Source organism: Chionomys nivalis, chromosome 7 (genome assembly GCF_950005125.1).
Source record: "Chionomys nivalis chromosome 7, mChiNiv1.1, whole genome shotgun sequence".
NCBI classification, from domain to species: Eukaryota; Metazoa; Chordata; class Mammalia; order Rodentia; family Cricetidae; genus Chionomys; species Chionomys nivalis.
In genome coordinates this window covers 36,373,148-36,385,602 of record NC_080092.1, presented here as the reverse complement: position 1 = coordinate 36,385,602, position 12,455 = coordinate 36,373,148, and the positions used below count along the sequence as shown (strand labels likewise).

Sequence of the window (12,455 nt, the reverse complement as noted above, 5' to 3'; positions counted from 1 at the left end):
CTTTATAGAAGCTTCTGTTTCAGGAGGTCCCATTTATTGTTTCTCTCATTGTCTGTGCTACTAGGGTTATATTTAGGAAATGGTCTCTTGTACCAATGCATTGTAGTGTACTTCCCACTTTCTCTTCTGTGAAGTTCAGTGTGGCTGGTTTTATGTTGACGTCTTTGATCAATTTGGACTTGAGTTTTGTGTATGGCAATAGATATGAATCTATTTTCATTCTTCTACATGTTGATAGAAAGGATACAAATTTGTAAGACACAGTTATACTTAAATCCTTTCGAGATTGATAACATATATTAAACCTGTTGTTTACTGTTCATGTTTTCTCATGAAGAAGCTGAGGTGTCTTGAAAGCAAGTTCTTTTAAGTTTAGGGAATACATGTGTGGGAAATAGAAATATAACAGTTTTATCTAATCATTCATGCTATCTTACATAAATGTAGAACAACAAATTAGGAATATTGCAAATAATTCCTGTAGTCTAACCCTAGAAGATTCAAACTGGTCTCTGTCTACCAGCTTTGAGACCATCCTTCTTGGCTAGGTATAATGATGCATGTCTTTAATTTCAGTGCTCAAGGGGCAGAGGCAGGTGGATCTCTGTGAGACTGAGGCCAGCTTAGCCCACATAATGAGTTCCAGGACAGCTGGAATCACACAGAGAGCCTGTCTCAAAAAATACCAGAAAAAAATTACATACACATACACCACATAAATATAAATGACAGGGGTAGTTTTCACTATTTTTGCTGATTGCCTGACCTAGGAAATGCGCCAGTAAAATTATAATCTTGCTCCTTTAACCACCATGCTAATAAACCTTGACGTTGTTGTGCTAAATTATTCTAAAAGAAAATTTTCACAAATTATCATCTCAAAAAAATCAGTCCACTTACACATACTTGGGGGTCAGTCAATTTTTAAAACTCTTAAGCCAATTATTTATAGCTACATAATAAGAAAATGGCAGTGGTTTGAAGTACAAAAAGGAATAAACATTGGTTTATTTGCAAACATCCCTTAAGTCCTTCCTGTCTCAGCCTGATTGAGGCACTGAGGATCCAGTGTTGAAAGGGGGAGTATCCATTGGGAATGTACTTCTTACAGGGAGGAAACAGAATCCCTGCAGGTTGTGATAGGCACTATAACAGAAACCCATGACAGAAAGTAACTGAAGGAGACCAAAGTTAGATGGATGATAGGAAAGGCCTCTCCAAAGATGTAGGAGTTGAGCTGATGTCTGCAGAATTTAGGAGGCAGCCAAGGAAAAGAGGGTCAAGAACATTCTGAGAGAAAGGAGAAAGTAAAAAAGTCCTGCAAGCAATAGGTTTGGTGTTTGAAGAGAACGGGGAACTCAGAACAAACAGTGCAGACTCCTGGAAGGAACCATAGTTTGCATATGGTTAGAAAACACGATGGGCCAGACTGTATAAGTCACAGTCCCTTGTAAATCATGGGAGGGAGGGCAAGAGCGATGGACTAGGCTGGTGACATAACTCAGAGGTACAGTGCTTGTCTATCATGTGTGAGGTCATAGGTTCAATCCTTGACACCACAAGAAAGTAAATGGTAACTGCAAGAAGCCCCACTTAGACTCAGTGAAACACAAAAAAATCATTAAAACAACAAAAAGACAAAAAATAGGAGAAATTGTTGGGAAGGGATTCAGTGGGAGCAGGAGAAAATAAGAAAGAGGAATGGAGAATGAAAATGACAAAAATACATTATACACACATATGAAATTGTCAAAGAATGAAGAAATAAAGTAATGGGAGCTATTAAATAATGTTAAGATAGAAAAGGGATATGATCCAACTTATGACTTCACTCTGGCTATTATGTAGAAAAGGAATTATAGAGAGAAAAAATGGGAAAAGGGCAGTCAAATAGCTAGGTATCTACATATGGGGAAGAGGCAATAGTGGTTAACTAGGGTTATTTTGGAGATGTAGTTGGATAAATTCTAATGGAGAAAAATCAAACATATTGCCAATATTTCTTTACTTGAGCAACTTAAATGTAAGTTACGCCAGGAAAAGCAGGTTTGAAGAGGAAAATCAAGGAAGTTAAGTTTGAACTGCCTGTTAGATACCCATATGGGATTTTAAGAGAGTATATGGGGAGAAGGCCAGATTCAGGAGGTTCGTCTCATACAATTTATCACAATGGAATGGCTGACTTTTTCTAGAAAAAAAATGTAGATACACAAAAGATGGTCCAGGATTAAGAACCAAGGATTAAGAAAAAAGGACAATTCCCACAAGTCTAGACGAAAGAGACCCAACAGAAGAATAGGAAGGGAAAAATGTCCTCCCAAAGAGGAATAGGTGGGCCACATGAATGTTGTTGACTGTTTAAGTGTGCATTAATTAGACTGTCAACAAGGAGCTCTTAGCAAGAGTCTCAGTGGAACATGGAAATGGAAGCCTGACCGAGTGTATTCAACAGAGGAAGGGCAGAGAGGAAACAGCAAAGCAAATGCAATTTCTCTGCTTAGCTGTGACAGAGAGGAGACTGGAGAAGATTGGGTTTCTCTTTTTTTTTCTTAAGATGGGAGACATTATAGAATTTTTATGCTAATGGAATCAATCTAATAGAGAATAAAGACATACTGTTTAAAATTTGAAGACTCCAATAATAAGCAAGACAGACACAGTCCCTGCCCTTTAGAAACCAGCAAGTCACAAAGAAAGTTACTGCAGATTGTAATAAATTCTTCTAGGGAATCAAGCCTTTACCTTAAGTATAAGAAATACTGGCATGAATTCCTTACTTTAAATTTTATTAGATGCATAACGAAGTTCATATAATAGCATATTTCTAAGATAAACTTTTCAAAAATATTTTTCAAACATTTAAGATTCTTACTGTGTACCTGCCAGCTTTGCTAAAAGATGGAAACACAGTAGATAACAATATATAATTTCTGAACTGATAGATCTTAGAACATATGAAAAATAGATCTGATAGGTGGCTACATGCTCTCATATGATTAGATAAATGCTATGATGCAGGCATCTCCAGAAAAGCTGATTGAATTAAATCTATCAACCAGTCTATAATAGGAAATTGCACATAATAGAAAACACAAACAAATTAGTACAAACAAAAGAATGAAATTTATTAGTGTTCATAACTAGACCTAACAACACTAGATGAAGAGTTCAGGCACCGATTTATTCAGGTGCTACCACAGTGATAATATTCAGCTGCTTTCACAGAGCTGCACGGTGCCATGCAGACCCCAAAGGGAGAAAAGCACCAATGGTCTTATCCAGCACTGGATCCTCCATACTATAGCAATGACATGCCCGGCTAGACGGGCCCATTTGCCCAAGAGCAGCTTGACAGTTACACCTACTTTCTGATTGGGTTTAAAGCCTGCTCCATAGGAAAACAGGACCCCACTCTCTCGCTATTTTGCTAAATGGTCATGTTGTCTAACTACCATCTACATATTTATGTTCATGCCTATATACGCATGACACTCAACCTTGTTCAGAGAAGCCATTTGTATAGTGGGCAGCAGTTAATGCGCACAGATGGTGAAAAATGCTGAGAATTAGCGACTATTGAGAGCTCAGTCCTAAATAGGGCATCCACATCAATACTCCTCTTCACCCTTGCCCTCATCCAAGGCTCAAGGGACGCTGTAGAAGAGGGTTCAGAAAGAACAGAAGAGCTGGAGAAGAGGAGGGTGTGTTGTGAAATGGAAATGCTATCGTCTTGATATGGCATAGCTGTGTGTACTTACAATAGCTGTGGTTACCTGCACAAAACCCACACAAGACTGAGCCAGACAAAATTCCAAAACTAATGGAAGAGGGGATCCCAATGCCACTTACCTAGCAGAGGAGCTCTTAACAGTTTATGGCTGCAGGGGAAGTCACTTTTCTTTGGTGAGATAGCCACAGCTGGGTTGCCCACAAGCTAAAGGATGGTCCCATACCCATGCGCATACTGGCAGCACTAATTAGACTTTGTAGATTGTTTTTAAAAGAAAAAAGAAAACATGAAACTGGGAGAGGGCTCTGTTGAGGGAGGGATGTAGTAGTGGCAGTGGATATGTTCAAAATACATTGTATACATACAAGAAATTCTCAAACAATAAATAAAACAACTATATTTTTAAAAGAAACACAATAACAAATAAATACTTGAAATCATTTACAACATCTTTAACCATCAGGAAAATTAACACTGAGATTTCATCCCATTCTAGTTAGAATGGTTATTGTGAAGAAAAGAAATGACAGCAAATGCTGGCATGGGCGCTGGGAGAGAATAACCGGTACCACTGGTTCTGGGAATGTCAACAGTGCAGTCACTCAGAAAATCAGCATGGAGGGTTCTAAAAATGTAAAAACAGAACTACCATATGACCAGCTCTACCACTCCTGGGCATGTGCATGAAGGAATCTAAGTCAGCACACCACAGAGATACTTTCATGTCTATAGTTATTGCTAGTCACACTAGCTAAGGAATGGAACCACCAAAATGTCAATCAACAGATAAATCTACAAAGAAAATATGGTAGATAGATACAATGGAATTTTATTAAAACAAAATTAAAATGAAAGAAGACTTCAGTTGGGAGGCAGTGAAACAGCTCGGTAAGTAAAGGCTCTTGTTGACAAGACTACTGGTCTGAATCCAATCCTCTGAACCCATATGGAGGAAAGACAGCTCCAGCTTCTGCAAACTGTCCTCTGACCTCTGAAATTCTTGCCCCTTCTACTCACATATAAATGCACTTTTAAGAAAGGAAATGTTCTGATATTTAATACTATAGAACCATTTTAGATCTTGGACACATTCCTGAAGCTATCAGTGCCAGCATTGTAATGATGATGCTAACTGTTTTAAATCATTAAAGATCTATACCTGGGCTGGAGAGATGGCTCAGTGGTTAAGAGCACTGCCTGCTCTGCCAAAGGTCCTGAGTTCAATTCCCAGCAACCACATGGCGGCTCACAACCATCTGTAATGTGGTCTGGTGCCCTCTTCTGGCCTGCAGGCATACACACAGATAGACTACTGTATACATCACAAATAAATAAATATTAAAAAAAAATAAATAAAGATCTATACCTGTAACTAAAGGTAGAATCAACCCTAAACCATATAGTTTAGGTTAATAATAGATTTAAAATAGGTTTATAATAGATTTAGGCTTGCTGTATTTAAAACCTACTTAGAATAGAGTTAAAGGGTAATGGATAGATGTAGTATAAGCCACCACACACACCTCCTACCTCCAGCACCACCACTACTTCCTTGGATTAAACTGGAAGGCAGGAATAGACCTTGTCTCAGTCCTCATCCCCTACTGTTTATCATATTTCTGCTTTTGAAACCACCACAAGAGTTGCTTACTTATTTGCACAGTGATCTGGAAAACAGGTCTGAATCTGTTGCATCCTCCATCATTAACATTCTCTTCTGTATTTTCGTAGTTCACCTCCAGATGAAGTCAGAGCAAAAAAAATAATAAAATAAAAATAGCTTTGCTAGTGGCTTAGACCTTACCAACTCATTTACAAGGATGTTATCGTAGGAATATGGTATAGGTTATTTAACTTCAGATTAAATAAAAGATTTTATGCTTTTCCTTGCTCCTGGAGCAGCTTTGAAACTTTGGATCTTGCTTTTATTGTAGCCTCAGTCACAATATCAGGGTTAAAATCTCATCAAGTTATGCAACTGTACTCTGTTCACTGACAACAGGGTCGCCGTTTTCTTGGAATAGGCATTGTCCAGATGCCACAAGTTATACTATGAAAACAAGACAAGCATAATCATAGTCCTACAGATAGTATTGAAGCTACTTTGGAGATGAGGTAACATATTAAAAACATAGTGTATGACTGACTGTACACACATTATATATTCCTGCTTCAGCAATTTTTGAGTGTAGAGTTTCTTTTAGTCAGACCTGGAATTAGGTCTCTCACTCATGTGGTTTCAATTAAGTTCTGTTAAAAATAGCTTGTAATATAATCATTTTCATTTTTAGCACTTCAACAACTTTACTACTTCTGATCCATACAAAGGACAGACCTGGGAACCAAAACAAAGGAAGTTATACAATACCCTCAGGAGAGTTCATTAGGAGCACAAAACATCTAGTTTAGTGCATGGTCTTTTTTTAATTTTTAAAAAATTTTATTCATTTATATTTTATATATGAGTGCTCTGCATATGCCTGCACACCAGAAGAGGACATCAGACCCTATTATAGATGGTTGTGAGCCACCATGTGGGAATTGAACTCAGGACCTCTGGAAGAGCAGCCAGTGCTCTTAACCACCAAGCCATCTCTCCAGCCTGCATAACCATCTAATAACACCTAGGTCCATATTTTAAAGTACAAATGCATGTCCATGAAGCATATGAGAAAATGTCTCTTTTCTTAATCGACTAAAAAAATACCAAAGCATTAGCAGAATTTCCAGACAGTTTATCACAAACAATAAGAGAATTTTATTTTATATAGTTTAATTTTATATAATTTCAGGCAGACATTCTGCTTATATGGACTTTTTACTTCACATTTGTATCTTCAACGCAGTGAAAATTCAGCCACAGCTGTTACGTTCTGCCATTTGTCTTCATTATAATATCTAGAGAAAATGTAACACATTATTTTGTACAGAAGCAAGTGTCCAACAGTTACTGATAAACAACTCCCAAGGGGAGAGTGCTCACTGCCTGCATCATACCCACTCCGCTCCTTCCGCAAGCGTTGGGGAGACCAGCTCAGTAACATTCTAGAGGAAAGCCTGACAAAGACTGACAAAGACTGCAGGGTTCTGCCTCTCACCTTGTAACCTGGAGGAACTCTGTCCCTGTGCTTTTTGGCCTCATTCCCTGCTCAGGAACTGCTCAGACAGCACCTCCCAGTCTCTCATTTACCATTCCTTTGCCTTCCCCTACTCCATGCTGCAGTTAAATCTGCTTTCTTACCAAATATAGCATTATTAGAGCCTTCCTCTCAGGGCTCACACCAGGAAGTCCAGCAGGAAGACCATAGCTTAACCAGGCTCCCACTGACACATTTTCATTTTGATACATCTCATCCCCCATCCTAATTAGATTTATACCAGGTGGTTCTGTAATTTTGTTGCGACTCAGAAAACCCTGCTATCACAGTCATGCTTCCATGCCAATTCAAATCTTTGAGTAAGGAACCTAAATATCAGATAATCAGGAAAGTAATGTATAGCAAAGTTATAGTTTGCTACTCAAAGTGGGATCTAGGGATCAGTAACAGCAGCAGCATATAACAGTAGTCTTACTGTTAGAAATGAGGGTCCTTTGGTAGCATTCTAAAGGGGCTGCAGCAAACGTCAGATGTCTTGACTCACTAAAGATTTCTCAGATATTCCCAGCCTCATCTTCACTTCACCTTTGCAGACTTCATATCATGATCTTTATTTACCCAGTCAGAAACTATCACGCCTCACTTCTGGAACTTGAAATTACTACAGATCTGGGCATCATCTTCCAATCATCCTTCCTTACTACCCCACACAAGCAACTGATTAGTTACTAAGTCCTATCAGAGACAATAACCTGAGAATTACTATTTATAAATATCCACGTGGTCTGAGTAGCATATTTTGTGAGATACACTAGTTCAGGTTTTTATTTTCCCAACTCTGTTCATATGGACTTTGACAAAGGTCACATCAGCCTTTTAACTTTCAGCTTACTTCTTTCCAAATCCAAACCTTCTGGACAGAATGATCAAATAAAAAGTAACTGACTAGAATAAGATAAAAAGTGAGCATGACCTTAGAGGTTCTCCGCCATCTACCTCCCAAAACAAGAACACAGGTTTTCAGAAGTCCAGTCTCCAAGGATGGCGAAGCATAACTGATTTCAGTTCTTTGAGAGAACATTAGGTCTCTGTGCTTACATTATCCTGATACTTCTTTCTAGAAGGCCTATACTCAGGGTTCTCCATGGGCCTTAGATCATCCACCAGAGGAGTTCCACCTGAGCTGTGTACCCTAGTAGAATCATGTATATATTTCTATTAAAACACACTTACCTCCATCAGAGTTGTTTTACCTAGCTAATATCTTCTATCAGACTACTAACCGACTGAGGCAACTAAACATCTAGAGCATGACATTTGGACTCCAAAAGTATTTCCCAAAAGTCTCAGCTGACTACAGACCCTCCATATTTACATGAATGGATGTGTGCCAACCAAATAACAGGCTTGATAATTCTTCACCATGCTGTCAAAATACATTGATTTATTTTCCTTTAAAGCACTGGCTTCACCTCTGTAGTTAGAGTAATAAATATGTCTGTCTGTGACTATATGTACTTACTTGATAACTCTTCACATGGTAGCATAATCAAATTTACTATTAAATACAGCAACTAAACACATATTTTATACTTTTGACAATTTAACCAAACCAAGGAAAAGTTTCAAAAGTGAGATTCCAGCTAGACTTGAGGAACTAATCAAACATCTAAAGGCAAATCATCACTGTACACTGGATGATTTTTTTTTTTTTTGGTAGTCCTGGGATTTGAACCCAGGCTCTCACGTATACGAGGCCAAGTGTTCTACACTGAGCTATATCCTCAGGTCTCATAATGAGTGATTATATTTCAGATACTTCACATAGCTTATCTATAAGTCTCACAATTCTTTAAGGTAATAACTGTTTAACCAGTTTTACAGATGGCATACTAAAAATCCACAGACTCTTTTTGTTTGTTTACTTTGTTTCTATTTTTCGAGACAGCGTTTCTCTGTGTAACAGCTCTTGCTATCCTAAAACTCACTCAATAGACCAGGTTGGCCTTGAACTCATTGAAATCAACCTGCTTCATCTTTCAAATGCTGGGATTAAGGGCATGCACCACCAAAGCCAGCAAATCCATAGACTTTTAAGGAATTTGTTCATGTGTCAGAATATAGGAATGTTCCATTACCTACGGATTTCTATTTCCATCTCTCTGATACGTACATAGAATTATTTCCACCTCATCTGGTGTGTGCCTGTGTGCTATTTCTACCTACTATCATTATCTAAAATCTCAAGCTTCTCACCAAGACAGAAGAGAATGGGAGTGTCTATCTGTGATTATATGGTTATATGATTAAAAGCTAAAAGTATCCTCTTTTAGGTTCATATAGTATGTTGATCTAGTTCTGATTTGGCCAGTAATTATCTGTATAAACTAGGACAAGATCACTTATAAACCTGGTAAAATAATTTTGCCATTTGTAGAATGAAAAAATAGAAAAGAACATGCATGGCTCTCAAATTTTTGTGTTTACTGTAATCACCTTGAAAGTTTAACAGCGTTCAGATCCCTCTGCCTTCTCTCTAGCACACGTAACTTATCAGGCTTTTAGCTGTCCTGGTGGTCAAAAGACCAGCACGGAGAAGGGTTGATCTAAACATTTTCTGAGGCCCCTTCTGCCTAGTGGTCACCATTTTCAGAGCCTATTTACCACTCTGTGTGCCTTAGCATTTTTGTTGTTTTTGTTTTCTTGAACCATTTTTTTCTTTAATCAACACAGTGCTAGTTGCTTTTCAGTCATACTGAACAGAATCCTAGATCATCAAAATGAACTTTACACTGTAGCCCTGATTAGATTACTGCCAAACCAGCTAAAACTTTAAATGCCAATGCTAAGAATAGGCTGTTGAATATTTTAAATAACCTGATCACAAGTTAGCTTGGTGCTTTGCTATTTTTACTAAATGAAAGGCAGTCACAAGTAGCCAGAGGTCAAAGGGCAAACACTTAGATAAGGAGGCTGCTCTTAGTTAGGATAACAGCCTAGAAATAAGCCAGGAGAGGGCAGCATCAGCTCAAACATTAGTCAGGGGTCTCTGAATTAAACTGCTGACTGTGAACAACTGAAACTCCCAGGCACAATTTGGTTTAGATCTGTTACTTAATCCCCTAATTTTGACAATATCTGGTGTCATAAACTAATATGATAGACATAAAAAAGGATCAATAGCTTTCTTTTTCTTTTTTTTTTTTTTTTTTTTTTTTTTTTGAGGCAGGGTTTCTCTACCTCAGCTGTCCTGGAACTCATTCTGGAGACCAATTAGGCTGGCCTTGAACTCACAGAGATCCAACTGCCTCTGCCTCTTAAGTACTGGGATTAAAGGTGTGCACCGCCACTGCCTCACTAGTTTTCCTATTTTTATTAATAAAGTTTTTATTAACATACATATAAACAGAAAGTACACCTTGAAGGTTTTTTTTTATAAATGTAACACACTAGTGTAGCTAGCATGGTAGAATTACCTGTAACAACTTCTTTAGTTAATACCTTCATTCCAATGAGGGAATTTACTCCCAATTCCTTTAGAGTTTAGTTTACCTGGTTTGTGCTACACACATATAAATAATAGTAAATATACTCCCTATGAGTATCTAATACCTTATGTGAAATAAAAACTTCATTAAACTACATATATTATTTAATTATTACTATATAGGACTTGAATGATTATACTACAGTTTACTTACCTATTTTAATTCATGTGCATCTGCCTAGATTCTGGTTTGGAACTATCATGACCAATAAATACTCTAGTATACATTTTTTTTAAAGAAAAGTCCTGTTACCCTTGCTATCCTGAAACTTGCTATTACATAGAGCAGTTTTGCCTCAAATGCACAAGATCCATCCACCTGCCTCTGTCTCCCAAATGCTGGAGTTAAATATGTGCACCGCTACCCCGGGCCCTAGTCTATATCTTTTGGTGAACATACATAAACATCATTACTGAGCATAATCCTAGAAGTGGAACTGCTGGGTTGCTAGGGATTTTCTATCTCAAGATTTCTAGGGGTCCTGTACTGTGAACGAAATGATAACTACTAAAGTATGGAACAGTAGTTATATCTGGGCCATCCTAACACGGGAAAAGTCACACTCCTTCATGGGCCATTATGGATTTCGCTGTCAACATATATCTTATTTGTGTGTAATACTCTAGCCTATTTGCCAAGTGACATAAAAAAATTACCAGATTTAACAAGAGACTCAGAACAAGAGAAGGCTCAACAACAGATCCAAGCTATGCTGCAAGATGCTCTATCGCTTGCACAACATGGTCCAGTAGATCCAGAGGTGCTCTAAGCATCCCTGACAGATAGAGATGCTATCTGGTTCTTTTGGGAGGACCTCAGAATTAAACAGTATGGCCCTTAGAATTTCAAAGTCAAATTGAACTATACTTAAACACAGAATAACAGCATTTAGCCTGCGAATGGACCTTAGCACTGAGCCACTGTGTTACTGAGGTCAGGTCTTCACTGCCAAATCAAACTAATATACATAAGATTGCATTCCAGCATGCATTAAAGGCACAAATAGGTCACATGAAGAACTGATACAACTGTTATAGCCCTACTTTAACGGCTCTATTTTCTCTCATCCAGTCTACACTTAAGAGGTCATGGGGAGTGCTCTGTAGTTTGCTGACCAGGAAAAAGAAAAGATCAGATCTGGTTTACAAATTGGTCAGCCCCTCTGATACAACTCAGGAAAAAAAAAAAAACAAACAAACAAACAGAGAAATCTTCTTCCAAGGGGCGGGACTTTGAGTAGTGTACCTGGTTGTTTGCTTTGCTGGAAGGAGGATATATACCAATTCATAGGTGGTAGCAAATGATATGGATGGATGGTTGCGACTCGGAAGAAATGCAGTAAGAAAAAATAGATGAAAAGGAAAGGAAAATTGAGAAGAGGCATTATATAAAATTCTCTAAATGGGAAAAACCCATGAAATTATTTGTATGACATAAAAATATACATCAACTGGTGACCTCAGCAGAGGAGTCTTAATAATCAAGTGGACAGAATAATTAATGCCAGATGCCAGTCAGTCTCTTTCTCTAGCAACCTCTGTCAGAACAAGGCTGGAGGAAGAGGAAGGAAGCTGAATAGTATCCTCTCTGTCCTTGGACATAAAGTAATGAGGTAGCAGGGAGAGCAAGCTCATCAGCATGGACCTAATTGGTACTGTTATGGCAGAACACCTTGAAGTGCTCAGGCAGCAACGCGGCACCAGGTAGATTACACTGACCAACTTTTATTAGGCAAAGGCAGTGTTTTCTCCTTTCCGGGTGAACACTGTGGCCCTGGATGAATATGCCTTCTGTACACACAACACTTTTGCCAAGGCTGTGGCACATGAGTTTATAACTACTGTAAAGAGCGATAATGGTGCCATGGTGTTATAGTTTGGATGTAAGATGCCCCCATGGGTTCCTGTGTTTCAACACTTGCTTCCCAGCAAGTGGTACTATTTTGAAAAGTTGTAGAATCCATGGGAAATAGAACCTTCATGGAAGATCTAGGGGTTAGGGACTGGCTTAAGGCTTTATAGTTCAGGCTTACATACTATTCACTCTCTGCTGCCTCACATCAAACACAATGTGACCAGC

General features: G+C 38.3%; 1 protein-coding gene across 1 annotated transcript in view; it reads right to left on the bottom strand.

Annotated features, from left to right (window-relative positions):
• Positions 1 to 6,596: 6,596 nt before the first annotated feature.
• The window catches only part of Meikin (meiotic kinetochore factor), a 38,684-nt gene continuing 32,825 nt past the window's right edge, over positions 6,597 to 12,455 (bottom strand). Inside the window, exon 15 of the mRNA XM_057776876.1 lies at positions 6,597 to 6,628. Within this exon, the coding sequence (XP_057632859.1) occupies positions 6,597 to 6,628 (32 nt within the window). The remainder of the gene's footprint in view (positions 6,629 to 12,455) is intronic.